A 26,560-nucleotide genomic window follows, 5' to 3' on the forward strand; every position below is an offset into this window, starting at 1 on the left:
GAAGCAGGGATTCTCCATGAAGCAGGGATTCTCGGTGGCCTCTGGACAGCTGGGAACCTGGGTCCCACCTCCTCCTCCCCTTTCTTCATAGGGAAGCAGCCAGCAGGATGAGTCTCACATACATCAGGCCTCATTCTGGTCCTTTACTGCCTTGGGGGCCCTGGACCTCCTTCCCTGCACATCGCTTGCCTGGGATGCAGGAGGGAGGAAGACCCATACAGCCCCCTACCCCCACCCCTCGGAAGTCCTGGCCAAACCCTGTTGGCTGGAAGTGGGGACAAAACCAGATTCTGCTGGAAGAACCCACCCTTCAACCTCGGCTGGGCCCACTGTAAAGTGCTCTGAGTTCTCCGGGGCGGGGAGGCCAGTGGCCAAAACTGGGTCCTGTAAGCGAGAGGTCAAAGCCTGACAGCTCGCAGAATATCCACAGCAATGCTGGCCACACCGGGCCCACCTGGGAAAGAGGCCAACAGGTCCTGGGACAGGTTGAGGTGGGAGGGGTATGGCCGGAGCCAAACCCAAATCTTTCCACCGGAGGGGACACAGGAGTCAAACCAAGCCCTCTGGCTGGAAGGCTCCCTGAACCAAACCAGGTAGTTTTACAGTCATGGGTTGACCCAGACGCATGGGCAAGAGGGGTCAGGGGGCCAAACGAAGTCCTTTCCAAGAACAGCACGTCAAACAGAATCCATCGCGGCAGCTCACTGGTCCAGTGAAGCCTGACTCTGGGAGGAGAGAGGCTCAGCAGGTCTGCAGGGCCGTCCCGGCCGTGGCGGCCGCCTCCTCAGACACTGATGGTGCGGAAGACTGTGAAGCCTGACAGGGCGGTGCTAACGAGGACCCCGGGACACTGTGGATGCCAGTGCAACTCCTTCAGGTCTGTCTCGCCCTGGTGCACGAACAGCAGCTGCTGGGGAAGGTCCGCCAGCCCAGGGTCGGTCTCCGTGTCGCCTGCCTCGGGGTCCCGTTCAACTGCCAGGTCCCACTGTGTGATCTGGTTGTCTGCCCCTGAAGCTGCGAAGACTCCGCTGTCCTGGGGGTGCCACTCGACAGAGGTGATGGGGGCCACGTGCTGCTTGAAGGTGGCCACCGGGGAGCCGGACTATGGGAAGAGGGGAGTCAGGGGTTCTGGACACCCCAGCCTGACTCCCAGGGAGCCCTCACCACTCTCCAGCCTTGGGGGTTCCACTGGGGCCCCACCCCTGGGACTTGCACAAGCCCAGGTTCTCTGAAAGGGGCAGAGGGCCAAGTACATCTGGTAATAGAGGCATAACATCCTGGAGGCTGTGGGAACTGTGGTTTCACCTGCCAAGCCCTTCCAGCTCCAGGTCACAAAGTCCCCACCGCAGGTCCTCCCTGGACATGCCTCAGGTTCCCTTCCTATAAAGGGGGTGGTTCTCGGGGGCCCCCAGAGTGGCTCAGTCATTTAAGTGCAGACCCTTGGTTTCAGCTCATGATTTCAGGGTTGTGAGATCAAGCCCCACGTCAGGTTCTGTGCTCAGTGTGGAGTCTGTTTGAGATTCTCTCTCCCTCTCTGCCCTTCACCCCACTCATACTCACTCTCTCTCCAAATGAATCTTTTTTTTTTTTTTTTAAGATTTTATTTATTTAATCATTAGAGATACAGAGAGAGGCAGAGACACAGGCAGAGGGAGAAGCAGACTCCATGCAGGGAGCATGATGCAGGACTTGATCCCAGAACCCTGGGATCACCACCTGAGCCAAAGGCAGACGCTCAACCACCGAGTCACCCAGGCATCCCTAAATAAGTAAATCTTTAAAAAGGAGGGGAGTAGTGGTTCTCAAACTGCTCTCTCCCTACTGATTCTATGAAGGCCTTAAAGAGAACAGAACCATAGCTCCCAGTGTCCAGAAAGAAAGAAAAGCAGCACTTCTACTAACTCAAAGGTGCAGCTGAGGACCGGAATCTCTCTAAACTGGAGAAGTAGTTCCAAAGTCCCAGTGGCCAATCAACTTGGCCATGGAACCTGGCCCTACACCTGCCTTGGGGGCTGGAACCGGTTTCTAGAAGGTTCCTCAGAGCTGACGCTATAGAAATCCTTACACCTGAGGAGAGAGAAGATGCAATGTCTCATGTCCAGAGCCCCTCCTAGCTCTATAGTCAGTTGTCACTGGGTGTGATGTCACATCTGTCCCTGTCCTTCCTGTACCTGTTTCCTCTCCTGCAATGAGCGATGTGGGCTCCAATTCTCAGCTGATTCCACAAAGCTCACTAACATAAAGTCTACAGCTCGCTGAGACTCCAGAAGCCCTGGGCCACGTGGCCAGCTGCTCTGCTCGCCAGTGGGTAGATGGGAATGGGGAGTCTCTGCTGCTACCTGGCCACTCGTCTCCTGTCACCTCTCCAGCTGGGGGGTGTGTGTGTCAAGCCACCCTCCACCAGGAACAGCCTTTTCCTGCTGAGCCCTGTTCCTCATCTGCACCCCAAAAGGGCTGGACCCCAACTCAACAGGCCCTCCCAGCTCCGGTGTAAACAAGCACCTAAAGAAGGGAAGCCTGCAAATCCCAGGGCCGGCTGGGAAAATACCTTGAACTGCCTCAGGTCCCAGATCTTGAGGGCTCCATCGTCCCCGCCGCTGAGCAGGAAGGGTTCCCGGCGGCTCCAGTTGATGACATTAACATCTCCATCATGGGCAGAGGTGGTGGTGAGCATGCAAGCCTTGCTGGGGGCAGCCCGGATGTCCCAGATGCGAATGGAAGCATCAGCCGAGCAGGAGGCGAACACCTAGACAAGGCAGGGCCTGGGTGACCTCGGCGTACCTGCCACCCCAGCCTGGACCCCAAGGACGACTAGCGATGGACTAGTGCCCCCTCACTGTGCCTAGCTCCCGTCCCATCCTCCTTCAAGGCCCAGGAGTCCAGACCACCAGCCCCCCTCACCGTGTCCTCAGTTGGGGACCACTGTAGGTCCTCCACAGAGCGTGTGTGGCCCATAAATGGCCGCTGGTCCACATGCCAGGAGCCACCATCCGTTGGCGTCCAGAGGTGGATGTTCTTCTGGCAGTCTCCGGTCAGCAGGCGCCCTGGAAACGGAGTCAGGAAAGTATCAGGGCCCAGATGGCCACAGCTCCCTCTTCTCCAGCAATTTTAGCTCCCACCTTCCCTACAGATCCTGCTCCCTCTCACACCCCCAGGACCAACTGTGCACCCCAGGGACTCACCAGACACCCGGGGGGACCAGTCAAGAGCAAAGCCCTCGCCCATGTGGCCAGCAAAGGTGAAGATGGGCTTGACACGGGCCTGCTCATCCCGGAGGAAAGTCGCCAAGGCCTGGGGATCATCCACCACCTGCAAAAGCCGCCGCAGGGCAAACACCTCCACCTGGCCCTTCTCTGACCATATACCAGCCACCGGCTCCTCGCCCAGCCAGGATACCTGCAGGGGAAGGGACAGGAGGCTCAGGGTGGTGACCACAGCTCCTCACAGCCCCGAGAAGCAGAACTGCAGCCCCAGGGCTAGGACTCCAGCTCCCAGAAGCCTTGGTGGGGACAAAAATCACAGCCTGCAAGATCAGCTTGGTACCTGGGACAATTTCCCATTCTATGTAGAGGCATTCCACCAACCCTTGGAAGGGGTGGGAGGTGCTCAGACTACCAGTCCTTGTAACCCTCTAAATGTTGGTGAGTCACAGGCCATCATCCTTGGTTCTCTTTGCCCTGTACATCTGCTCACTAGAAGATCCCGTTCAGCCTCAAGGTTTCCAGTGGTCCCTAGTCTTGACCTCTCCTCAGCTCTAAGCTCCTACCACACTGGCTGTTCAGATGGATCCAAAACCGAGCTCCCGATTGCCATCTGCAACCTCCTCCACCCCGGGGCTCCCTGCCTTGGGCCCCAAACTGGGGGACTCATTGACTTGTCTTTTCTTCTTTACACCCACCTGGTGCTAGCTACGCTCAAAATGCACCACTTCCAACTCCCCCAACCTCTACTGTAGCCACTCCTGCTAGTCCTGTCCTCCTTTCCCTGCAATATGGCTCCCCCACAGGGCTGTCCTTCTGCCCTCACCTCTCTGCAGTCTATTCTCAATAAAGCAGTCAGAGGGATCTCTTCAAAACACAAGTCAGATCCTGGGGTGCCTGGGTGGCTCAGTTAAGCATTCGACTCTCCATCTCAGCTCAGGTCATGACCTCAGGGTCCTGAGTTCGAGATCCGAGTTGGGCTCTGCACTTGGTGTGAAGCCTGCTTAAGACTCTCTCTGTCAGGGATCCCTGAGTGGCTCAGTGGTTTAGTGCCGCCTTCGTCTCCAGGATCGAGTCCTGCATCGGGCTCCCTGCATGGAGCCTGCTTCTCCCTCTGCCTGTGTCTCTGCCTCTCTCATAAATAAATAAATAAATAAAATCTTAAAAAAGGAATCCCTGGGTGGCGCAGCGGTTTAGCGCCTGCCTTTGGCCCAGGGTGCGATCCTGGAGACCCGGGATCAAGTCCCCCATCGGGCTCCCGGTACATGGAGCCTGCTTCTCCCTCTGCCTATGTCTCTGCCTCTCTCTCTCTGTGATATCATAAATAAATAAAAAATTAAAAAAAAAATCTTAAAAAAAAATTCTTTCTAAAAAATAAACTCAAAAACCCCCCCCAATGGCTCCCAATTTCTCCCCAAGTAAAAGCCAAATCCTTACATCAGCCAACAAGCCCCATCCAACCCATCACCTCCTTTTTGCCCACCCCTCAATGCTGTCACTTTCCCGTTGTCCATTTGCTCTGGTAGATGCACTGGTTTCCTTGCCTTCCCTTGAACTTCCTCCAACACACCAAGTTTGCCACAGAGCCCTGGTACTTTGTTCCCTCTGCCTATAAACCCTTTCAGGGATGCCTGGGTGGCTCAGTGGTTGAGCATCTGCCTTCAGCTCAGGGCGTGATCTAGGGTCCTGGGATCGAGTCCCCCTTCAGGCTCCCCTCAGGGAGCCTACTTCTCCCTCTGCCTCTGTCTCTGCCCCTCTCTCTGTGTCTCTTATGAATAAATAAATAAAATCTTTAAAAATAAACAAACCCTTTCTGGACAAGAGATCTTTAGCTCATTCCCTCACTTCCTGTGGGTGTCTGTTCAAATGGCAGCTTATCCCAAATACCTCCCTGACTGCACTATTTAAGATAGCCAATCCACTCTAGGAACATCCCAATTCCCCTACCTTGCTTTGACTCTCCTCCACAGCACTCGGCACCTGTGGATGTGCTGCACATTTACTCAGCCTCCTCTTGTTCCCTTTCCCACTGGCATGTAAGTTTCGCAAAACCAGAGACCTTTTGCTCTGTCAAATCTCCAGTGCCTGACGTGGTAACACGCAAATGGGAACCCACAGCAAGGACTGTGGGCCATGAGCCGCCCTAAGTGCTGTCCATACATCATCTGATCAAATCTACGCATCAGCCTGCTCAGAAGGTGCTGTAACTCAGTAGCACAAAAGTGACCCCACAGCCCAGGACAGTTCTTGGGCAGTGACAGAAAATACACATCTCTACGCTACAATGAGGTGCTGTCTCTAGACACCTAAAATAACCCTATGTTTTCCATTTCACCTTCCAGTCAGTTCCATCAGGCAAATTTTGCAATCAATGTTCCCCATTTTACTGAAGAGGAAAGAACCTGAAAAACAGCCCCATGTTGCTCCTAGCATAGGAACAATGAATTCGTATATACAATTACATGCCAGGGGCTTTTCTAAAAACTGAAAAGCATGGATAAGGGGGTTGGCGGGGGAGGTCAGAGAATGTACAGTAGGCTCCTGGGACGATATCTACCCGGACTCGGTTGATGCCGCCATAGTGGGGCACCATAGCCAGCTCCAGCTGAGGCTTCCGATCTTCTTCATCCTCTTCGTCTTCCTCCTCATCATCATCACTGCCCTCTGATGGCGGGGGCTTTATCCCATGCAGATTATGCATCCGAAGCATCATCAGTCTGCGGGAAAGTGTGGCGTGAGTGAGGCACTGGATGCCAGGATCCTTAGGACGGAGGGAGGAGAGAAGCTGGAAACCCCAACTTCTAGATCTTGGTGGGAGGGGAAGCTGGGGGCTCAGACTCTTGGTCCTAAATAAAACCTCGGGTCTCACTCACCTGTTGCTCTGCGCGCTCTCCGCCTGGGTCCCAGCACACAGGTAAAGCGTAAGAGGAAGCTCTGTCCGGTTGTCTCCCAGGTGATCCCGGATTATGTCGAAGCTAAGACAGGGAGCTCCTGGGGACAGAAAAAGGGGTTGGGAAATTAGGATGGGCCAGAGATCTCAGTTCTCTCGCGTGTGATGCTTTCACCCTTCTGAAGCCTCAGTGTTCTTCTCAGAGTGCCTCGTAAGTTAAATACTCAGGACCAGCCCCGCTCAGGACTCAAGATTCCGGTCCCCTCCTAACTCAGGACCCAGGAGTCCTGGTGCCCGGCCCTACCGGTCTGCGCTCGGTGGTACAGCACGTAGGCCTCCTCGTCCATGACCAGCTCCTCTCCTTCGCGCAGCGGCGGTCCGCGGCCAGGCAGGTAGACCTGGGAAGAGCCGCTGGACTCGGCTTCCATGGGTTCCCCGGTTTCACACGTGCGCGGTTTACCATTGGGCGCCGCCATCTTCGAACCCTCTCACCGCCGGCGCGAGGTACGGACGTCACTTCCGGGTTGCGGTTTCCTCCTTCAGACATCCGCCCGGCAGCACGGTTGCCTTGGAAACCTCCCAGCTCACCAATTTGAGAGGGCGCCGGGGAGAGGGTGAAGGAGATCTAAGGTAACGGCGTCCCAGCCTAGCGACCGAGGCCTGCGGGTTCGGAGAATCTACACCCTTCGCGTGACTTTGCGGCGCTTTTCCGCAGAGCAGTGGCAAGGCCTCCTGGGAGTTGTAGTTCTGTACGAGGCCGTTTTCTCCTGCTGGAGGAGTTCCGAGCCCCGACGCCATCTTCCACCTTTGACTCCCAGCGCTTCCTTTCCGCTACGTTATTCGTGTATACAGATAGGAGTTCTTACCGGCAAGGAGACTCGGTTTTTGCTCCCTGAGGACCCATAAAGCCCGTTTCCTTTCCCCTCCTTGTTATGATGGCTTTAATTCACTTCAAAATGCTTCAGTGTGGACAGGATGATATGTATGAGTTAGTCGGTTGAATTTGCCCTCTTGGGGCAGTCAGTTGCCTAACCAGGCGTTCACACTGCAGCTATGGTCGGCGAGCACTTAAACAGAAAGTCAGCCCTCTGGAGAATTCTATTACAAGTGCTTTGCCTCTCTTTATCGCTCGTCAGCACCAGAGGTTTGGCTAATTGGCATAATGAAATGCTAGAAATAGATTCTCATTGGTGAGGTTAACGGCATGCAGGATAGGTGCGTTGGCTGGACCATCTCTCTCTCCCCTCGCTTGCATGAACAGGATATAAAGAGTCTAGCAAGCCGCGTTGCCTGCAGCCATGGGGATGGGACCCTAGACTTAATCCTAAAATGTTTTGATCCTGGATCTTTGTTGACATCACCGCTGCTGCTCCTCCTCCTCTCTGGGTCTCGGGTCCGCCCTCACCCCTTCTCTCTCCTCTTCTTGGGGTCTTTTCTGACAGCTTCCTTCTGGGTCTTTGTCTCCCACCTCCCTCCAGGGTCAGTGTTCTCAGTATCATTTTCTTTCTCCCCTCTGTTCCTCTGTGGGACTTTTCTCAGGGTCTGTTTCCTCCAGAGAAGTTTGAGGGCGGCTCAGACAAACACGGAGCTCACACTTGGGACTGAGGAGGCATAAAAACGTGGTTTATTCCAAACACTGCAATGTGTAACGGGAGAGTGGGAGGGGAGGTTGGTGGCGGGCGTGGATTCCCAGACCGTCCCCTCCACAGCCCAGCTCCAGACCCGGCTGGAGATCTAGGAAGAGGAGGCTTTGGGGGGGAGGGGGTGGGTCACAAATAAAGGCTGGATTTGGAGGGGCTGTGGTTGGTGGCACGTGGGGTGGGAGAGGGAGGGATGACAGGGTGGGAACTTTGGCCAGGTGTTGGTTGGGATCCTCGCTAGGGCAGGGGGGAGGCGGGGCTTCCGTTGGGAGTGTCCTAGGTCAAAGATGAGGAAAAGCGGCCGAAGGTGGAAAAGGAGGAGAGTGTGTCACGGTTGGACGTCGAGGGTCACAGTCTGGTCGAGGGTACAGTCCGGGATTCGGGTCACAGTTTGGGGGTCGGGGGTCACAGTCTGGGGTCGGATGACCATTTTTAGGGGTCGGAAGTCACAGTCTGGGGTCAGGGGTTTCTGTGTGGCGGGGCCAAGGTCTGGGGTCACAGTTTGGCGAACGCGTCTCACAGTTTTGAGTCCCAATGGATGAAAGGTTAAAAACGGGCTCCCCCGGAGGCGTGGCTGGGGCCGGGGAGCTGCACAGTGATGAGGGGGCCACGGCCCCGGGCGTGGGGGTGGGGCGCGGGCGTGGCGTGACCCCCCCACCTCCCGCCCCATCTGGTGACGTTAAAAAGCCCTTGTCGGGTTTAAAAAAAAAAAAAACTCTCCAGTGGGCTCCGAGACCCCCACCTTTCAGGCTGGGTGAGATTTGGGGGACCAAATCCCTTCCGGCTCGTGGTGCCCCCAAAGCGAGGGGGCGCAGGACGCTGCTCCAGGCGGGGTCCGGCCAGGTCCTTTTTTTTCCTTCCCAACCCACGCGGGTCCTGTCCGTTGCGCGCGCCCCCTCGGGCCGTGGCCTGCGCTGACCGAGGGGGCGCGGGGGCCCCCGGGGCCGCGTCATACCTCGGACTCGAGGCTGGAGAAGTGCGCCGAGCCCCTGCGGGTACCCAGGTCCCCGCCCCGGTGTCTCCGGTGCGGCGCGGCGGGCAGCGGCGGCCCCCAGTGCGCGGCGTGCGGGCACCGGCGCGCGTGGCGGGAGGGCCCGGTGAGCCTGCGCGCGGGGGCGGCGCGGGGGCACGAGCTGAGGTCCTCGAGCGAGCGCGAGGTGGGCGCCGGCGGCGGGAGGTCCCAGCCCCCCGCGGCGCGCGGGTGCCGGTGGTGGTGCGGGGCGGCGGCGGGCGCGCGGTGCGAGGCCCGCGGGCGGTGGGGGTGCGGCCGCGGACAGCCGCAGCGGGCGCGGCGCCGGGGCGGGGGTCCGGCGGCCCAGGGCGGGGGCGGGGGCGCCCACCAGCCGCCGTCCAGGCCGTCGTGCGAACAGCTGAGGTGGCGCGGCGGCGGCAGCAGCTCCAGGCTGGCGCAGTGGCGGCAGTGCCAGGCGGCGGGACCGCTGCGCGGGGGCAGGTAGTCCCAGCTGCCGGCGCGCCAGCCCCCAAGCTTGTCGACCGACCAGTAGCGGCCGGGCGGCGGCCCGAGGCGCTCGGCGTACGGGTAGGGGAAGTCGGCGAACCACCAGGGCTCCAGGCCGCCCAGCGACGCGCCGCCCAGGCTCTCCGAGTCCTCCGAGTCCGACGGCGACGGCTCGAGGTCCAGGTAGGGGCAGGGGGGCGGCGCGGCGCGGCACGGGGGCGGCGCAGCCTGGGCCCCTCCGCCCGCGCCCCCCGCGCCCCCCGCGCCGCCCGCGCCGGGCCCCAGCAGGGGCTGGCTCTCGGGGTCTGAGCGCGGCCACCGCGCGGGCGCCGGCGGGCTCTCGTCCTCGAAGGCCAGGCGGCAGAGCGGCGGCCCGACGGCGGAGGCCGCGGCGGCGGGGGGCGCGGGCGGCGACGGGAAGCCGGGGAAGGCGCCCGAGGGGGGCTCGGCCGGCTCCTTGTCGCGCACGATGGCGAAGTAGGAGGGCGGCGGCTTCTGCGGGGGCTGCGCGGCGGGCGGGGACAGCGGGCGCCCGGCCGCGCCCCGGGGCGCCGCGCGCGCCTCGCCCACGCCCACGCCCACGCCCAGGCCCTGCGGCTCGATGGGGCCGTAGTAGCGGTGGAAGCCGTCGGCCAGGCCCGCGCCCCCCGGCGGCCCTGCACCTTTGGCGCGGCGCCACCGGTCCACCGCGGCGCGCTCGCGGGGCACGAAAGGCGCCGGGCCGGGCGCGGGCCGCGCCGCCGGGTACGCGGGGCTGGGCAGCGGCTGCGGCGGCGGCGGGGGCTTGGCCGGCGGCGGGGCGGCCTCCGCGCTGCAGCAGCTGTACATGCCCTGCGGGGGCGGCGAGAGAAGCGGGGTCAGCGCGGCCTGCGGGGACCGCCTGCCTTACACTCTCCGCCCCTCCTCCTCTCCCGCACCTCGGCCCGGGTCTCTTCCACTTCCAGGCATCCCTGCCTGCCTCCCCCCAGCTCTGCCCTTCTGCCTCCCTCTCTCCCCCCTACCCTGGAGAAGGCCAGCAGGAAGTCCATGCGGTGGGTGGGCCCCAGGCAGTGCCGCAGGCGCCAGTACACCAGGTGCTCCCAGGCGAAGACCAGCAGGGAGAGGCCCATGGCCACCAGGAGCATGTAGAAGACACCTGCCATGTTGTCGATGTCCAGCTTACTGCTCATCACCTCGATTTTGTCATTGTGGCAGATCCCGGAGAGCCACAGCCGCTCCAGCATCTCGATCTCATCTGGAGAAAGGCGGAGTGGGGAGGCGCAGTGTCATAGGTCACCTTCCACAGGCACCATCTAAGGATCCTCTTCTCTGATATAGAAGTCTAGGCACCCAGCCCCCTCTTCCCTTGACCCTGGTGTCCTGATCCTCCTCCCCTCCTCTGCCCAGGGCCCTGGGCTCTGGTCCCCCACACCCCACTCCCGAGGCATCCCTGTGTACAGCGCACCATCCCCCAGGAACTGCAGCAGCGCCAGGTCGATGGGCCGCTTCCAGCGGGAGCCCTTGTGCAGGGCGATGCCGTAGCCCGTGGTGGCAAAGACCTTGCCTGAGCCGATGGTGACCAGCTTGCATCCCTCATCCTTGCGGGCCATGTAGTTGAGCACAGCCGCGTCATAGATGAAGGCGTCCAGCTTCCTGGGGGCAGGGGGCATGAAAGGCAGGGTCAGGCCCGCCCAGATGCCCTCATGGCCCAGCCCGGAACCCCCCTCACCCCTAACCTCCAAGTGCTCCAAATCCTGACTAGTGGTGAACTCTTGAGCAAGTCACTGTACCGCTTCTTGGTGTCTCAGTCTCCATCTATAAAATGGGGATTACAGCAATACCTCCCTTCCCAGGTCATTGTAAAGGTAAGATGGCACTTGGTGCAAAGAAAGTGCTGAAAACATGGTAGCTATGACTGATCGGTTCAGTCTTCAGGGAAGCCCTCCCCAGAAGGTTCTGCAAACTCCTCCATGTTACAGGGGACAATTGAGGCTCAGAAAGGGAATGCGTACACGTAGTAATAACGCTAACGATCACTTCTATTGTGAGATGCTGTTCCATCTACCGTAATAACTCATTCATCCTCTCCACATTCCTGCGAGCTGGAAACTGTTATCTCCATCATTCAGATGGGAAATGCAGGCCCAGACATGCATCTCACTTTGCTTCGGTTCTCCCACTAGGCCCTAATTTCTGAACTTTGATGGGAAGACAAGCAGGGAGATTGAATTAGTGCTCGCAGATGAATACATTGTGGCACACACCACGTGTCACTTCCTTCACAACTGCTGCCACTGTACAGGTAGTTCTGTGATTATTTGATTAATCTCAGCCTCTCCAATTAGACTGCGAGCACCACTCAAGCAGGATCCAGCTAGGACACAGCACAATTCCTAGCACAAAGAAGGTGGTTGTAAATATTTGGGGAATAAGTGAACAAGTGAATAAATAAATTCACGGTGGGGAACATTGTGTAACTCTTCTATGAAACAAGAAACATGCCTATGATCTGGCATGAAGATGTCCAGGGTATATCCATGGGAGGAAAAAAAAAAAGAGTCCTGGAATCCCATACAGAGCATAACTCTAATTTTTTTTTTAATGATGTGTTTTGTGGGGTGCAATTTTGGTCATCTCTACTGCAGACACCAGACTAGGTCTTAGAGGGAGGTACCTGTCTTGTCCAGCATTGTCCAAAAGAACATTCTGCAATGATGAGCATGTTCTCTCTGCACTATCCAATGTGGCAGCCACCAGCCACATGTGGCTTTTGAGCACACAAAACGTGACCAGTTGAACCCAAGGGACGGAACTTTAAATTTTATTTAATTTTAATTAATTGAGGGGCACCTGGGTGGTTCAATGGTTGAGCGGCTGCCTTTGGCTCAGGTCGTGATCCCGGAGTCCTGGGATGGAGTCCCACATTGGGCTCCCCACAGGGAGCCTGCTTCTCCCTCTGCCTGTGTCTCTGCCCCTCTCTGTCTCTCATGAATAAATAAATAAAATCTTAATTTTTTTTAATCAATTGAAATTTAAATAGTATTGGACAGTGCAGATCCGGGAAAACAAGAGAGATGAAGGCACGTGACTGGACACTGGAACGTGGAGAAGGCAAAGGAGTTTTGGAGCGGTTTGCCTACCTATGGATGTAAATGTGTCCGTGACCCCAAATTTTCAATAAAGCCCTGTCTACACTCTCACACATGAGCACCTAAATGCCTTGTGTACATGACTGGTTGCAAGAGAAATGAAGGAAAAGGCTAGAAGTAGTCCATGGACCCCACATGGGGAGACAGACAGCAGATTCCACACTTGGAAAGGATTCTAGCTGAAGCAAAAACTTGGGGGTGAGACAAAGACTCTGAAGCTCCTCCAGGAGCACAAAATTGGGGAGGGCAGTCACCATCCCACGGCTGGAGAATGGGGTATGAATTAATTTCATATGGATCCTAACAGGCAGGGAGATCCCAGCTGCCATCTGGAAACATATATATATATATATGAAAAAATATCACAACTGCCTGCGGGCGCTGCTGCCTTGTAGGCAAACTGTAATTCCTCTCTAGGTTTCTTTGTTTAGGAAGATGCCCTTGGGAGAGAAAGGTGAATTGCTTCCCTGGTTTAAGTGGAAGGAGCTGAGGGTTTCTGGAGTCAGGTTGAAGAGGAGGGATGGAGGAGCTGAGGACTAGGATGAGACAGAAGAAGGGTGTCCAGGAGTCCTCAAGGGGTGCAAGGGAGAGGTGTGTGGGGAGACCCCCCCCCAGGTCTCTCCATTGCAGACAGAGCCAAAAATCAAGGCTTCTAGTGGCAGGGAGATTTGAGGGGGCTTACAGGAAGAGGGGATCCAAAGAGCCTTCACTTGTAACCTTTTGCTCAGTCCTTAGGCAATATGACGCCTACCTTCCTTCCCTGCCCCCTACTCCTGATCCCCTCCCATTGTCACTAAACTTCTACTGACACTCAGCCCCATTTTACGGCCTTTGATACGGCTTAGGTTTGGAAAAAATTAAAAATCCCCGCATCTGTCTTTCCTTTCCTGTTTATTCCTGCCCTGTCGCCACAGGGATCTTAACATTTGAGTCAATCCGGTCCTTCCTCAGCTCACTACCCTCCCCTGGCTTCCCACTTTACTCAGTAAATGGAGTTACCTCACATTACAAGGCCGTAAGGCACCAGACACCCCTGGATCCCTCCTACCCCTCTGCCCTCATCTCCCACCCATGCTTCCCTCACTCCCCCTGCCCCAGCCCCACTGGCCTTCACACGCAGTTCCTGGATGGCTCCAGCACTCTCCTGCCTCCGGGCCTTTGCACTGGCTGTTCCCTAGGCTGGAACATTTTTCTTCCAGATAGCCACCTGGCTCTGTCCCTCACTTCCTGCAAGTGTTTGCCCAAAAGACACTTTCCTGAGCACATATGTAATACTGCGACCTGTAGCTTCCCCAAGCCTCCGAGACTTGGGGGAGTGACCCAGCTGTATTTTCATCCATGGCACATATCCCCTTGTAACTATGACATGTTCTTGATTATTAATTTTATCATCCATCTCCTCCTGCTGGAGTTTAAATTCCATGAAGGGGGGTGGCTCAGTGGTTGAGCATCTGCCTTCAGCTCAGTTCATGATCCTAGGGTCCTGGGATCAAGTCCCGTATCGGGCTCCCTGCAAGGAGCTACCTCTGCTTATGTCTCTGCCTCTGTCTCTCTCATGAATAAAATAAATAAAATCTTTTCAAAAAATTCCATGAGGGAACAGATCTTGTCTGTCTGGTTCACTGCTGTATCCACATGGTCTAGAACAGCACCTGGCGTACAACAGGTGCTTCATAAAGGGTAGATGAACAAATGAATGCAGGCTGGGTCGAGGTGGAAGTTCTGTGGGCCAGGCATGAAGCTAAGAGGTAAGATCTCATTCATATGGAAGAGATGCCAAGAGGTGCCTCTCCATGGAAAAAGCAAGATGAGAATAGTGTGTGCTTTCAGTAAGGAATATATAAAGATGTGTGTATGCACACACAGTTTAATTGATCAGAGAGGTAAAAAAATAATGCTTATTTTATGGAAAGGGGACGTGAGGTTTCTTTTTTTGCCCTTCCTGTGTGAGTGAAAAATTGAATATCTCTCACCAAATGGGCTTCCAGAACTGGCTGGGAGAAGCTGTGTTTCTGCATTTCTTTCTAAGAGATGTATTTTGTTTCTCTTCTTGTGAGCTTGTCTGCCCTCTGTGGTAGGGCAAGACCACATTTGGTATGTGAGCCAGCCAGAACCGCATGAGGTTGCCAATTCCCTCACACCCCTCTGTAAGGATGGGGTTTCCTGGCGCTGTCCATGGTAGTAACCACAAGCTATATATGGCTCTTTGAGTTTAAATTTTAATTAAAATTAAAAAATTCAAAAAAATTGTTAAGATTTTATTTATTTATTCATGAGAGATACACGCAGAGAGAGGCAAAGACATAGGCAGAGGGAGAAGCAGACTCCCTGCAGGGAGCCCGATGTGAGATTCAATCCCAGGACCCTGGGATCATGACCTGAGCCAAAGGCAGATGCTCAACCACTCAGCCACCCAGGTGTCCCAAGGACTTTGATTTGTTCACTGCTATACCCTTTCAGCACCAAGCCCAGTGCTTGATGCAAGAAGATCTTAATAAATACTTATTGGATGAATGTCTTTTTTTGTTTATGTTTGTTTATTTATTTATGTAATCTCCACACCCAACGTGGGACTCGAACTCATGACCCTGAAATCAAGAGTTACATGGTCTCCAACTGAGCTAGCCAGGCATCCCTGAATGAATATCTTTTTAAAAACATTTAATTAAAAAAAAAACATTTAATTTACTTGACAGAGACAGAGCACAAGCAGAGGGAGCGGCAAGCAGAGGGAGAGAGAGAAAGCAGGCTACCCGCTGATCAAGGAGCTTGATGCGGGGCTCAACTGAGCCATGTAGGTGCCCTTGTAATGTTTTTAATATGGAGAGGAACAAGGAAAACAAATACTGAATCATGATCTCCTTGACAAAATAAACCTTAATGATATGAAAGTTAAAAGACATTCATTCAGGCTCCCTGCTCAGCGGGAAGCCTGCTTCTCCCTCTCCTCCCTGCTATGCTCTCTCTCTCGCTCTCTGTCTCTCTCAAAATAAGTAAAATCTTTAATAAAATAAACAAAACATTACATTTATAATATGTATATGATACATGTACGCACGCATACATATATATTATATACATATATATGACTGAGATACAAGACAAGAAAATATCAACATTGAATTCCCCAACAAAAATGGTCCAGACAGATCACCTACTGTGAAGTTCAGTCAACAACCCCACTAATGTAATCACAGGCCCACCAATTCCAGAGTTTTGGACTTCTATTCCCAAGTATAAACAGACTACCAAGGATTACTAAACATCGATAAAGTCTCAATAAGATAGAAGCAAAACCAACACATGAGAAGGGAGGAAACAGATTATGCAGAGAGGAAAAAAATGCAAAAAACCCAACAACAACCAATATCATCAGAGAAACAAGATACTCAACTTTGAACTCTGAATAGCAGCATATCATAAAATGTAGGCTACTGTCAAGTAATACTATAATATTTACAATATATTATAAAATTTAGAGATCAGAAAAATTCTTAATAGGGTGCCTGGCTAGCTCAGTTGGAAGAACATGTGACTCTTGATTTGGAGGTTGTGAGTTCGAGTCCTATATTGAGTGTAAAGATTAATAAAAATAAATAAATTTAAAAAAAGAGTCCTTAGAAATTGAAAATATAATACCAGAAATGAAAAGCTTAATAAAAGAGTGGAAGATAAGGACAAGAAAAGCTCTCAGTAAGTAGTGCAGAAAGTTAAAGAGATGGAAAAATAAGAGAGGATAAAGAGTCAGTTCAGGAAGCCCAATATCAAATTAATAAGAGTTCCAGGAAGAAAGGATAAGAGATCTAGAGAGAAATGGAGGGAAGGGGGAAATTGAAAGAAATCAAGGAAGTTTCCCAGAATGAATGCCATGAGGATATAATGGAAAGATTCAATAATGAAAATGAAGACATGTTGCTGAGAAATGTCAGCATACTGAGAATAGGGAAAGAAAAACAGGTGACACACAGCTTTATGCATCAGAATGACTTTAGATTTTAACAGTAATACTGGAAATTAGAAGACAAAGGAATGATGCCTTCAAAATTCTAGAAGAGAATGATCTCTAACCCAGAATTTTATACCCAGTCAGAAGGCCTATCTAGACTACAGATGTTTTCAGATACACAGTGTCTCTAAAGTTTTACCTACCCCACCACCACCCTGTGCCTTTTGTCAGAAGAAGAGGAGAGAAAAACTCAGGAAGAATGAGAATTAGTATATGACAGGAACCAAACCAGGGGGTAGGTGAAGGCATCAAAATGGTAGCTATGCAGCAGACTGGAGCAGGCCAGGGGCCACAAGAGAAACTTCTTCGATATGATGGAATTAATGGAGTACCTGATGCGAACAAGTATGTGGAGAAGAGATTCACATAGTTAACAGAGAATTTTGAATTAACAAAGAAAACTCAGCCACTAAGCAACTGGAAAAAAAAAGACAATTATTAACTCCAGGAAAAACAAAGAATTGTGTAGGAGAGGAAAGTAATCATGGTTTACTACTTCTGGCAGCTGTGGGAGCATTTATACAGTCATAACATGTAAACACTGCATATTCATCTAGCCAGAATCACAGTGTGGGAGGCTGGAGTAATTTAAATAAGAGTATGAGTATGTGTCTTCCATAGTAAGCAGTGAATGGAAAATACCTAAAATTGAAAAATCAAGAGGTAGCCATACAAACATGGTATTTAGAGACGGGACACAAACAACAAGATGATACAATAAATAAGGTAAAAGATTCCCTTGAGGTGGGAGAAATGGAGGGGTAGGCAGATGGGAGACTGTTGGTTTTCATTTAAAAAAAAATCTTGTATTTGACTCTCCAAAATATGTGGATGTTTAACTCTGATAAAAATAGAACTAAAAGTTAGGGGGGAAAATGTAGAAAGGAATACTGGGGGAAAAAGAATTCAGCTGAAGCAGGAAATCAGAGCAAGAGGTGACAGTGAGAAATACACAGTCCTTTGTGAATCCAAGAGGTTGCTGGCGAGGGGCACAAAGAGGGTAATTCTGGGATTTTTCACTGCCCACCTGAGGCAATGTAGTGTAGTGGTTGAGGGGCTGAGCTCAGAATCCAACAGCCAGGATTCAAATTCCAGCTCTGCCACTCAGTAGCTATGGGTTGTGGCTGTGCCTCAATTTCCTCATCTATAAAATGGGAATGATAATATTCACCCCTAAAGTATTATGGGTTGAACTGTCTCTCCTAACAGTTGTATATGGAGGTCCTACTTTAGTTGGAGATAGGGTCTTTACAGAGGTAATCAAGTTAAAATAAAGTAATTAGGGTGAGACCTAGTCCATTAAGACAGGTGTCCTGGGGCACCTGGGTGGCTCAGTGGTTGAGTATCTGCCTTGGCTCAGGTCATGATCCCAGAGTCCTGGGATCGAGTTCCGCATCAGGCTCCCTGCAGGGAGCCTGCTTCTCCCTTTGCCTATGTCTCCCTGCCTCTCTCTGTGTGTCTCTCATGAATAAATAAACAAAATCTTAAAAAAAGAAAAGGTGTCTTTACAAAAAGGGGGAATTTGGACACAGAGACACATAAATGGAAGACGATGGGGAAGATGCCCATCCACAAGCCAAGGAGAGTTCCCTCCCTTGCCCTGAGAAGGAGCCCAGAGGACTTCTAGCCTCCAGAACAGTGAGGCAACAAATTTACAATAGCCCCAGAAAACTAATAATAAACTAATTAAATGAGAGCAGAACTTCATATATAATAAACACTATAGTAAATTAAAAAAGATATGGGAACGATCCAAGCTTTGGCAAGGATATGGGACAAGTAGAACTTTGCACTGCTGGTGTGTAAGTTGGCATTTACCGCTTTGGAAGATGTCTGGCAGTATCTTTTGAAGCTAAGCCTACATCTCCCTGTGATCCTGCAGTTCCGCCCATGGGGATTTACCCAAGAAAAATGAATGAATGTGTACGTCCCCCAAAGACTTGTACAAGAATGTTCATAGTAGAGCATTCATAATGGCCAAACACTGGAAACAATCCAAATGTTCACCAACAGTAGAATGGACGAATTCTGGTATATTCATAAAGTGGTATGCTCAATGGGATACAGCAACGAGCAAACCTGCTAGAGCGTGGGGCAAAACAAGCCAGACACAAAGCTACTATGTACACTGATTCTGTTCATGTGATAGTCAAAACCAGGCAACCCTAGTTTATTGTGATAACCTGCGGTGACTGGAGGGGAACTGGAAATTGTCCATACCCTAATCTGGCCATGTGAACATATCTGCATGTTATACAGACAATCCATGAGCTTCACACTTAAGATCTGCATAGTCTATCTCAACAACAAGACACAAATGAAGCCTCAAGCAACTTTTAAGGGTGGGGGGTTGTGGCTGACATTTGGGTGAAAAAAAATACAGGTATTCATCATTCTCTGAAGTCAGGGGCGGGAGAGATTCGGATTCATTGTTTTGAGATGGGGCTGCTCTCCAAAACTCAGGAACCAAATGGATTTAGGACATGGGGTCCCCCTGAGTGTCTGAATTTTTGCTCTTTGACGGTGAGGAAATAGACCGAGAATGTGACGCATACCTGGAGAAGTACAAGAGGTAGACATTCCCCCTGCGTCCCAAGGAAGAGCCCGTCCTGCTCCCTAGAGGGGGTGGGTGGGCAGAGCCTGGGGAAGCTGCCCTGCTTTGCAGAACAGAGAGACAGGATCTGGAATTCCCAGGGGTCTTCCTGGAGGGGCTGAGGACGAACCGGAAGGGGGCGGGGGGGGGGAGATGAGTCAGTTGGCTGGCTGGGGAGGATCCTTTAGGGGTGAGTAAGGAAGCGGGAGTCTCGCGGGGCTGGGGGTGGAGGCCAGGGCTGTTCCTAAGGTTCACTAGGAAAATTTGCATTTACATGACGTAGTTTGGGCTGCCCAATAGGGTAGCTGCACGCCAAGTGGCTATTCCCAGCACTTGAATGCTGAGCGTCTGAATTGAGATGTGCTGAGTGTAAACTGCACGCCCGACTTCGTGCGGGGGGAGCGCGCGCAGGGGGTGGGGGTGGGGGATTACGTAAAAGGTCTCGACCATTTTTATACTGATTACGTGTTGCAATAATATTTCGGATAGACTGTGTTCAATAAAATGCATTGTTAAAATTAATTTCACCCGTTTCTTTTTACGTCTTTTAATGTGGCCACTAAAAAACTTTAGAATCGCGCTGCAGCGTGCGCTGCATTCTGGGGGACAGCTGCTTTCCCAGGCTCACCCCCAATCCCAGCACTGGACACCCAGGTCTGAGGCCAGTGGAGGCTTTTATGCGGATTTAAGGGGTGGGCTCCGATTTTGGTTAATGGCTGTGGGGTTGGGAAGACACACTCGGGCCAGTGGGATGCTCCAGAAAGCGAAATTAGATCCAGCAAAGAGGAGCTTGAAACCAGAGTGAGCCTAAGAAGCACAGGAATTTGCAGACTTCTTTGGAGGGTTGTTTCGAGCCAATGTTATCGTGATCCTCAGGGGAAGGGAGATCCTCTATCACATCTGCGGGTGAGGCAAGCAGAGAAGACGACCAGGAAGGGGAAGAAGTACAAATAAGAGAAGAGGAGAAGGAGGACACGAAGGAGGATGAAGTAGGGAAAAGAAGAAAGGGAAGAAAAAGGAACCACAAGAGATAAAAGAGATGCTTAGTCCGGAGAGTCCATGACTCTTTATCTCAGGGTTGTGAGTTTGAGCCCCACCCTGGATGCAGAGATTACAAATAAATAAACTTAAGGAAAAAAAGGTAAAAAGACAAAGTTCTGGATTGACACTGTCCTCAGGGGCAGCTGCTAGTCAGATGTGACTCTTGAACACTTGAAATGTGGCCAGTCCAAACTGAGATGTGCTGAGTATAACACACTTCCAAAAAGACCCAAACCAAAAACTTGTTAGTTAGTTTTTATATTACATATTGAAATCATATATTGGAGATTTGGGGGTAAAAACAATATATCAATAAAATTAATAGAAAAATTTAAATTACTATATATGGTTCCCCAGCTGTGCTCTACAAAAAAAAAAAAAAAAAAAAAAGCTAGAAAAAACTCCTGGAATCATGAACAGTACATAAGGAGGGGAGAGGGAGCTATCTTCTCTTTTTACCTTATTATTGTTATTAATTTTTAATATTTTATTTATTTATTTGAGAGAGAGAGAGAGAGAATGAGCAGAGAGAGGGAGAAGCAGACTTCCCGCTGGGCAGGGAGCCTGACACAGGGCTCAGTCCCAGGACCAAAATCATGACCCAAGCAGAAGGCAGACCATTAACTGACTGAGCCACCCAGGGGCCCCTTACCTTATTATTTTTTAACAAGGTGTTATGCAAGTAAAACAGCTAAAGAGAGGTTAAAAGACATTTGGAGGAAGGGAAACATTGTTCCAGAGCCTTGGGAATGTGAAGGCAAAGGGTGCCAGGCACAGAGAAAGGAGGTGTCCTCCAGATGGGGTAGCCCTAGGAAAGGGGTGAGGCGAAGGGGCCCACCAGCCTCCACAGCTGCAGAAATTGCAGGAGGCCAGTGGAGGAAGGGTGTTCTGGAAGGGAGCACAAGACTTTGTTTGCCCACCAGTCCCCTAGCCCCCATTGCAACCCAGGATGATCTGGTTTTAAAATCAGTGTTGTTGAGGCACCTGGGTGGCTCAGTGATTGAGGTGTTGTTGAGGCACCTTTGGCTCAGGTGTTGTGATCCCTGGGGTCCTGGGATCCAGTCCTGCATCAGGCTCCCTCCAGGGAGCCTGCTTCTCCCTCTTCCCATGTCTCTGCCTCTATTTCTCTCATTAATAAATAAAATCTTAAAAAAAAATCAGTGCTGTTAAACACCCCCCCCCAGGATACTACTAGGAACTCCCAGGCCATGGGGGACACCAGCACCCCCACATTATATGGGAAGATCTGGACAAGTGGTCTCTAGAGAAAAGAATGGATGCATGCATGCATGCATGCAATGAGCAAGAAGGTTTATGCACAATTTAAAAAGCAGTTTTTCCTGTTCTGTTCTGTGTCCTAACACCTCTGCCCAGGATTCTCTGAACTCAATACCCATCTTAGACCTCTGGCAAGGGAGTGCATGCTCTTGACTCCTCCCATGCTACCCCCCATTCCCAGAGGAGTCCCTGGGGCCAAGGAGTTGTGCCCATCCAGAACCCACACCTCTGTTGGAGATTATGCTCTGGGAACCTGGGGTAGGTAGGATAAAGCTTCCCCCAAAGATATCCACACCCTAATGCCTGGAACCTGTGAATATGTTATCTTACAGTAGAAAAGAGACTTTGCAGATGTGAATAAATAAAGGCTCTGGGGGTGGGGAGATCATCCTGGATTATACCGGTGGACCCAACGTAGTCACAAGGTCCTTTCAAGAGGAAGTTGGGAGGTGGGGAAGGTCAAGCAGAGAAGACGACGTGACAATGCAAGCAGAGTTCCAAGGATCCAGGGCCATGAGCCAAGGAATGCGGGCAGCCTTGAGAAGCTGCGAGAGGCAAGGAAAGATATTTGGGTGGGAAGACAGGGAGTCAGGTGCTCTTGTGGAAGGCAGAATTCTGAACTTGAACTCGTTTACCCTTTCTGTTTGTGAAGGTCCATTTGTCAAGGCAGGAAGAACCAACATAGTGAATGGCCGGCTAGTGTGGTTGATCAAGTTTCAATAGTTAGAGTGCAGCCTCTGGACTCTTCTGCTAGCCCCGAAAACGTTCGTGAGGCTGCTCAAAGTCTCAGGGTAAAAAAGAAAAGTCTGTTACCCCAAATGCCTTGATTTCCTGGTGCTTCAAGGGGGAGAGGGTGGAAGAGGAAGGGGCAATTCTTTGTAGGGGTGAAGTAGGGCAGAGAAAGAGAAAAGGTGGCTGATGAGAAGGGGCTGAGGCCCACCAAGTGGGAAATGAGAAGAAGCTTTCAGGGGAAGAAGGCCCAGAGAGGGCACAGGCAGAAATGGAGACAAGAGACCTTGTGACTCCCAGAAGTCGAGAGAGAGGAGGTAGGGCCCCAGAGAAGGAAAAGAGGCAAGGGAAACGCTGCTGGGTGACACGATACAAACTCCACAAGGGCAGGACTCGGGCTGATGGCTCGGCTGGCACCATCTCCATTTGCAACCTCTCCCTCTGCCATTGTCTATGACGGAGACTGGAAAGCTAACACAGTCGATTTCCCAACTTCCTTTGCCTCTGGGAATGATCATCTGACGCAGGCTGTGAAATAGCCAGAAGGTCCTCCGATAGGCATACTTTCCCCAATAAAAACGCAAGGCCTTGCCAGGAGAAGATCCTCCACTCTTTCATTCTTCCTCCTCCTTCTAGCCTGGAACCAAGATATGCTCCACAGCGGGGCAGCAGCCATCCTGTCACCATGAGGCAATCACAATGAGCAAGAAGGTCTATGCACCAAGGTTGGTAGAACAAATATATGGAAAGAGTTTGGATCGTTGATGGTATCTCTGAGCTATCGTGCCAGCCTTGGACTTCTTACTGAGAGAGGAAAAAGAAACCTGTCTGTTCAAGTACTCTAGGGATCCAGGTGACTTACCTCTTTTGTCGACTATGGCTATCCAGTGCAGGAACTGCCTGGCACAGGGTTGGTGCTCTTTAAAACATTTTAAAATGAATGAATGACTTTCTGATCCCACAAAGCCTAGGTTTCTCTTCGGCAACTGGTTCTGAGAGCCTCCCCTGAGTCACGATGCTGACCCAACCATCTTCCTTATACCAGGTCGACTGGATTTCTTTCTTGCAGCTCAACAAATCCAGGTAAGCCAGAGGAGTAAAAAGGAGTGGCTACTTGAGGGGTGAGCAGAAGGTGGCCATAGGGAAAGGTGATCCAGAGGACACAATAGCCTCCACACAGATCCCATTGATGCCCATCCCTCCATTCTCCATTTGGCAGCCAGAGGGAGCATTTGGAAACAAAAATCAGATCACATCCCTCCCCTACTTGAATTCTCCCCTCCTCATGGGTTCTCCCTGCCCTTTAAAGAAAACCCAGCCCTGACCTTGGCCTCAGAGCTCACACCCATGGCCTATGTTCATCTCCCCCCAAAGTCAGCTCTCTGCCCTTCTGCCACATTGGCCTTCTTGCTTGTCCTCCAATAATCCAAGACCACTCCCACCTCAGGCCCTTTGCACACCGTTTCCTCTGCCTGCAAGGCTCTGCCTCCACAAATCCACCTGGCATGCCCTCACCTTCCTCAGGGCCCTGCTCCAGACACCTCCTACAAGAGGCCCGTCCTGAACACCCTGGTGAATATATCCCAGTTCGGTCATGCCCTGGCTTACCATCCCTTTGTGGATCATGCTGATTTTTCCACTTGTACGTTTCTTGTTCATTTCCCACCTCTGGACCCTAAGCTCCCTTAAAAGCAGGGATTGTGGTCTGTTTGTTCACTGCCTGGCATAGACTAGGGACCAAGAAAACAAATGCATATTGAATGATGAAATACGGGAGGGCCAAGGAGAGAGTTACTGTGCTCAGCTTTGTGGTAACCTTGGTCTGTACTTCGGAGCCTGAACTTAACTCTACCTCCTTGATTCGAGAAACTGACATTAAAAATACACACAAAAAACCCCACAACCTAATCCAAGTGTCGATTCCAGTGAGTTCAGATCTAGTGATCATCTATGAAAATAATAATATAGCAGCAAACACCCACAGCGTGCCAGCACTACTGCCAGCAAATAATATATTCTACGAACCAGTAATAATAGCTATAATGATTCTCATAGCAGCCTTGTAGGGTGGGTCCTTTTGTTATCCCCATTTTACAGAGGAGGAAACCAAGGCTCAGAGTGGTTCAGTAACTTGCCCCAGGTCACACCGCCAAGAAGAGACAGTCAGGATCTGAACCTGGCAGTCTGGCTCCAGAATCTCTAAGTACTAGATCTCTGAAAACATCATGAGGACTCTGGTTCTCCCTCAATGACCTATGCCCTCGAAGCTGACCCCCACCACAGCTGACCTCTGAAGCTGATGAGTGACCCCTGGTCCCTCACAATCTCAAGCATCCTCAAGGTCCCCAGTGGCCCCCCACCCCCCAGCCCGAGTCTGCGCTGACCCTGCCTTGAGCTGAGTGAGCGCTTCCTCTACGCGGGGCTGGTTGTAGCGCACCATGTAGCTGTGCATGTCGGGGTAGTTGCTTCGGATGTTCTTTTCCGTGGACCCGTTGGGCACCGTCCCAAACTTCAGGGGCGGGTACTGCTCCTGGGGCCGCTGGAACTGGGGCAGGATGGGAAGTTATTAGGGCGCCCCCCTGGGACCATCTGGGTCAAGGATATCCTTGACCCAGATGCTCTATTCTGGGGGACACCTGTCAACTGGCAGGCACCCTGGTCCAGAAGTGTTTCTCACATTTGCTCACCATGACCCTTTTCTACTCCCACCCAGCAGATACCTCTGCAGATATTCCCATATATGCATTCAGACACGCACACGTGCACGCTCACGTATATATACATAGGAGTAACGCTGAAATATTTAACACCCACCATGGCCTGATCATGATCCAATCAGAAAAGACACTGGCTACAGAGTTCAAGAAGGGTCTCAGAGGCCTCTGATGGCCAGGCATTAACCCTTCACTTGGTGGATCATGGGAAGTCCCAGAGGCAGAGGCAATTGCTATTTACCAATCCATTCAGAAATAGTTCACCCTTTTCTTTACAGAGAGAGAAAACTCCTGCATGTGTGAGCTGCAAGGTGGGCTGGGTAGGGGCAGAGGGAGAGCAAGAATCTTAAACAGACTCCATTCTCAGCCTGAGCCCAACTTGGGGCTCTCTCACAACCCTGAGATCATGACCTGAGCTGAAATCAAGAGTTGGATGCCTAACTCAGCCACCCAGGCGCCCCAATAGTTTACTCTTTTAACAAGAGACATAGCCATACAAGTGTGTGCTGGCTCAATGTCAAGCATTGTCAAGCATCTCAATGCATATATGATTAAAACAAGGATGCAAACATATTTTCTATTCTATTCAATTGGGGGGAAAATGCTTGTTGCAATCCACTGAACTGGTTTTTCAGCCTTTTAATAGGTCATGATGATACCCAGTTAACCGATTTAGTCTCAAAGTGTGCTCTGCAAACCACCAGTCCCCGAATAAATTGTGATCTGTGATGAGGTAAGTATGGAAATTGAGAGAGTGAGCACTTAGAGCAATTTAAAAAAAAAAAAAAGATTTTTAAAATTTATTTATTTTTAAAGTAAACTCTACACCCAACATGAGACTCGAACTTATGACCCCGAGATTAAGAGTTGCATGTTCTACCAATGGAGCTAGCTGGGCACCACACAGTTGAGAGCAATTTGACATAACAATTTTAAGTCTGTTGAAACTACATAAAAATTTGGGTTTGAATTGTGCATGTCTTGGTTTCCAATTTTATGTTTATTTTCTCACAATTTGTTTCTATTGTACTTTACAAAAGCATTGATCTCCACTGGAGAAAGTTCACAGTTTAGTCGTTTTTCACAGTTTGAGAGAAGTACTGGTCTAGAATATCCCATTTGACACAACTGCCCCCCAGAACATTTGGGGTCACTCTTCTCCTGGGAATATTTAAACAGTTTGTCGTGGGGGCACCTGGGTAGCTCAGTGGTTGAGCATCTGCCTTTGGCTCAGGTCGTGATCCTGGGGTCCTGGGATTGAGTCCTGCATCAGGCTCCCCACAGGGAGACTGCTTCTCCCTCTGCCTATGTCTCTGCCTCTCTCTTTCTGTGTCTCTCATGAATAAATAAATAAAATCTTAAAAAAAAAAAAAAGTTCATCATGAAACATCATCTTTTTCTTCCAGAACATTCTATTCTACCATTTTGGAACTCTTTCTGGGGAAATACCCCCAGGAATCCTTTTCTGACATCCTTGGTGCCAAACTCTGACCTGACCTTCAACCATAGCCAACTTCCCCTCTCCCCGGACACACACACCTTTCGGTCACTGAGCCCGGACACGGTGTCCACATACTCCTCCTGGATCATGAAGGCGGCCAGGTTGGCTGTGTAGCTGGCGAGGAAGATGACAGCGAAGAAGGCCCACACCAGCACCATGATTTTGCTGGTGGTCCCCCGGGGGTTCTCCACGGGCACGGAGTTATTGAACACCAGGGCCCAGAGCAGCCAGATGGATTTCCCAATGGTGAAGGTTGAGCCGCCAGGCCCTGCAGGGGGCCATGAGGGGGGACATGGACCCCAAATCCCTTCTACTCCATGAGGGAGCAGAAAGAACTACGATTCCCAGGAGCCCCCAAGACCTTTGGCACTGCTGGGCTCT

General features: G+C 51.7%; 2 protein-coding genes and 1 long non-coding RNA gene across 3 annotated transcripts in view; 1 reads left to right on the top strand and 2 right to left on the bottom strand.

Annotated features, from left to right (window-relative positions):
* Positions 1-119: 119 nt before the first annotated feature.
* GRWD1 (glutamate rich WD repeat containing 1) lies at positions 120-6,865 on the bottom strand. The gene is made up of 7 exons (XM_077846605.1): positions 6,395-6,865; positions 6,074-6,191; positions 5,758-5,917; positions 3,183-3,396; positions 2,902-3,044; positions 2,549-2,746; positions 120-1,102 (listed from the first exon to the last, which is right to left on the bottom strand). The coding sequence occupies exons 1-7, from the start codon at positions 6,564-6,566 to the stop codon at positions 785-787; spliced, it is 1,323 nt and encodes a 440-aa protein (XP_077702731.1). The 5' UTR covers positions 6,567-6,865; the 3' UTR covers positions 120-784.
* An 827-nt stretch (positions 6,866-7,692) lies between these two features.
* GRIN2D (glutamate ionotropic receptor NMDA type subunit 2D) overlaps positions 7,693-26,560 on the bottom strand; it is a 36,417-nt gene continuing 17,549 nt past the window's right edge. The window contains exons 10-14 of the mRNA XM_077846587.1: positions 26,218-26,447; positions 24,349-24,509; positions 10,634-10,821; positions 10,191-10,423; positions 7,693-10,020 (exon numbers count right to left, since the gene is read on the bottom strand). Coding sequence (XP_077702713.1) covers positions 8,680-10,020; positions 10,191-10,423; positions 10,634-10,821; positions 24,349-24,509; positions 26,218-26,447 — 2,153 coding nt within the window. The 3' untranslated portion in view covers positions 7,693-8,679. The remainder of the gene's footprint in view (positions 10,021-10,190; positions 10,424-10,633; positions 10,822-24,348; positions 24,510-26,217; positions 26,448-26,560) is intronic.
* On the top strand, positions 9,952-12,368 carry LOC144282957 (uncharacterized). Its single transcript, XR_013351368.1, has 2 exons — positions 9,952-11,470; positions 12,209-12,368. It is a non-coding gene; the product is annotated as an uncharacterized LOC144282957 (long non-coding RNA).

This window comes from Canis aureus, chromosome 1 (genome assembly GCF_053574225.1).
Source record: "Canis aureus isolate CA01 chromosome 1, VMU_Caureus_v.1.0, whole genome shotgun sequence".
In the NCBI taxonomy this organism is placed as follows: domain Eukaryota; kingdom Metazoa; phylum Chordata; class Mammalia; order Carnivora; family Canidae; genus Canis; species Canis aureus.